Source organism: Microtus ochrogaster, chromosome 6, assembly GCF_000317375.1.
Source record: "Microtus ochrogaster isolate Prairie Vole_2 chromosome 6, MicOch1.0, whole genome shotgun sequence".
Classification (NCBI taxonomy): domain Eukaryota; kingdom Metazoa; phylum Chordata; class Mammalia; order Rodentia; family Cricetidae; genus Microtus; species Microtus ochrogaster.
The window spans coordinates 45884825-45887483 of NC_022013.1; the positions used below are offsets into that span (position 1 = coordinate 45884825).

General features: G+C 46.2%; 1 protein-coding gene across 1 annotated transcript in view; it reads left to right on the forward strand.

Annotated features, from left to right (window-relative positions):
• Positions 1-493: 493 nt before the first annotated feature.
• Positions 494-2659, forward strand: part of Sntn (sentan, cilia apical structure protein) — an 11039-nt gene continuing 8873 nt past the window's right edge. The window contains 2 exon segments of the mRNA XM_005348533.2: positions 494-527; positions 530-593. Of these exon segments, the coding sequence (XP_005348590.1) occupies positions 497-527; positions 530-593 (95 nt within the window). The 5' untranslated portion in view covers positions 494-496.

Genomic DNA, 2659 nt, shown 5'->3' on the forward strand with positions numbered 1-2659 from the left:
TTCCATGCAAACAGACCTACGTGCTCCTCTGTTCTGGGGACCACACAGGCGATGTCACCGTGTCTCCTCCAGTGAAGACCACCTGTCTTGCACCTAGATAATATCTACCCATCCTCAGGTGTCATTTCCTAAAGGATGCTCCACCTGAGGAATTGACTGACCTCTTGGCACCCACCTTTCTTAGGACAGCTCCTTACAACTATCACACTTTGCACACTTTCCTGATCGATGTTAGTCATTCTGGTAAACACACGGAGATAAGGATTGTGCCCCTAGAACTCTGCATAGAACCTGACCCACTACGGACACTCAAATCACTCAAATGTTGACTAAGCATATGAATGATTTAATGTCTACATACAGTAACACTGAGGCAAAGTTTTTCAGGTGTCATTGTGTGGTTGCCATGGAATGAATACAATAGCCACAGCGAGCAGGTGATCGTTGCTTAGGAAGGACGAGGCATAACAAGGGAAGCAGGAATAAGGGAGGCTGCATGCACAGCACTCAGGACCACACGATCCACTCGGAGGAGAGTCCAGGCTTCCTGAAGCCCCAGAATCCACTCGAACGCCCAGCAACATGCCTAAAAGGTCAGTGGCGCTTGGGTATCCTTTACTGAGTTTCAGTGAATTTATAGATGTATTTAGAACCTATTCATATCCATAGTTAGGGAGCCACAATACTGAAGAAAATTGCTATCACCACCCAAGTCCAGATTGAAATTAAAATGGAGAAACAAAGAGAACAAACTTGAAGCTTTGTCAGTGAACTGAAAAGATGACATTAACGCAAAGATCTTTGATTGCCTCTTGAGAAATATTTGCAGGATAAATTTGGCGCTGATTTCTACTGTACAGCACAGTCTTCTACAGTATCGATGATGGGGGAAAGCGTTCACGTTATTCAGATGTGCAAACTGGGTCCAGCAAGTGAAAAATGTTCTTTTCCGTGGAGTCCCATTTACGATACCAACTTTACTCCCCAAAACAGTTTGGGAACACCTAACAAGGGCACGGCACTCTGCCAGACAAGAGGTGGGAGGTGTGGGGGTAAACTACAGAGCGCTGGCTCATCAGGGTCTTCACGTACTAATGGAGGAGACAGAAAATCAATCAGAGTGATAAAAACTAACACATGCCATGTGGCAAGTGCACATTTTGAAACATGAAAAGATGGCACCTCTTCCGTCCTGCGGAAGCATCATCAAGGTGCAGAGGTTTGGGGAATCGGGAGTAACTCACAAAGAAGATCCTCGAGGTTTTCACACATCTTAGAGGCAGGCAGTTAGCTCCTGAGCGAGAAAAGTAAAGCTCCCCACAAATAACTAATAACAACAACAACAATACTTCTACTAGTTAATGTCAAACCCAGATTTAAAACCACAAATTTCCTTCTAAGGAAGTGCCAACACTACTCTGCTCTTGACCATATTCTATAGTTCTTCTGTGTTTCCCAGCCATTCCTCCCATGAAGCTACAGCCCACCTACTTCAGATTAGCCCAAATGCTTATCTGCTCCGTGATGCCCACCCTCTTTGCTTTCTAAGGCTCGAAGTCTCAGTGTTCTCTGGTCCCAATCCTCGACTTTAGCCTCACCCTCCTCACTGTCTCCTGTCTCTAGTTTCCAACTATGTGCAGAGTTCTTCCATCCAGTCTTGATCTCCCTTACTTCAGGGCCTCAATACAGTGCTCTCTTCGCCAGAAAGCTTTCTCTTGATCTTTTGCTGATTTCAGCTGCTCAGTCCACTACCCTGCCCGTAGACAAGGTTAGCCCTTCTCTTTATATGTACTTCTGTTGTTCTGCACTGCATTGCCTGTTTGATATCTGTACTGTGTACTAGACACGAAGCTACAGGAGACCATGTCTCTGCCACCCACCAATGCACCTCATTCCTGTGTTAGGCAGGCAGCCTAGATAGCTGGAGCAAGGGCACGTAAAGACTTAGCATTCTATAACTGCTCTATAAGTGAGAATTTATTTGTTCCCCTTTTCATCTAAGTGGAGTTCCAGGTTTGTGACAGCTTCGCTCCTCATAGCCACATAGGAATACGGAATGAGGGAAGCTCCACCATCTACAATGACTTCCCAGTGCTAGGAAGTTCTGTGACCTTCCATAGAAGCTCACAGTCAAGTCTTCTCCTTTGTCCCTTTCCCAGATGAAGGAACTTGAGTCATAGGACTGTATAAGAACCAGGACTGTGTGGCTCTGTGGGCTACAGTCAGACATAGACATACACTATTTTACTGTGTAAGAAGTACTTAAGTAGACACACGAATACCTGTCTGATATTGGGGCCCTTTGGGCACCAACCCCTTAGACCCCTTCAGGGTCTGGATAAGATGCTATGCTGGCGAGGGAACTAACTGAAAAAGATCTGAGGGTGGAATGAACTCTCCACCACGTGCTTTTCTGCATCCCTTTCTTCAGTGTTGCGTTCCGCTGCAAGGGTTTCCAGTTTATGGACACATAAAATCCGCAACACTCCAGCTTTCGCGTACAAGCCTAGAGTTGTTCAGGGTCAGAGAAACAGAAAAAGTTTACACAAAGCAGTAGCTGTCGGCCTTTCTTTGTGGCTCAAAGCCTCCAAGAACTTCTTAAACGGGAGGGAGAGGGAGAGAGGAAGAGGGAGAGGGAGAGAGAGAGGGGGAGGGGGGG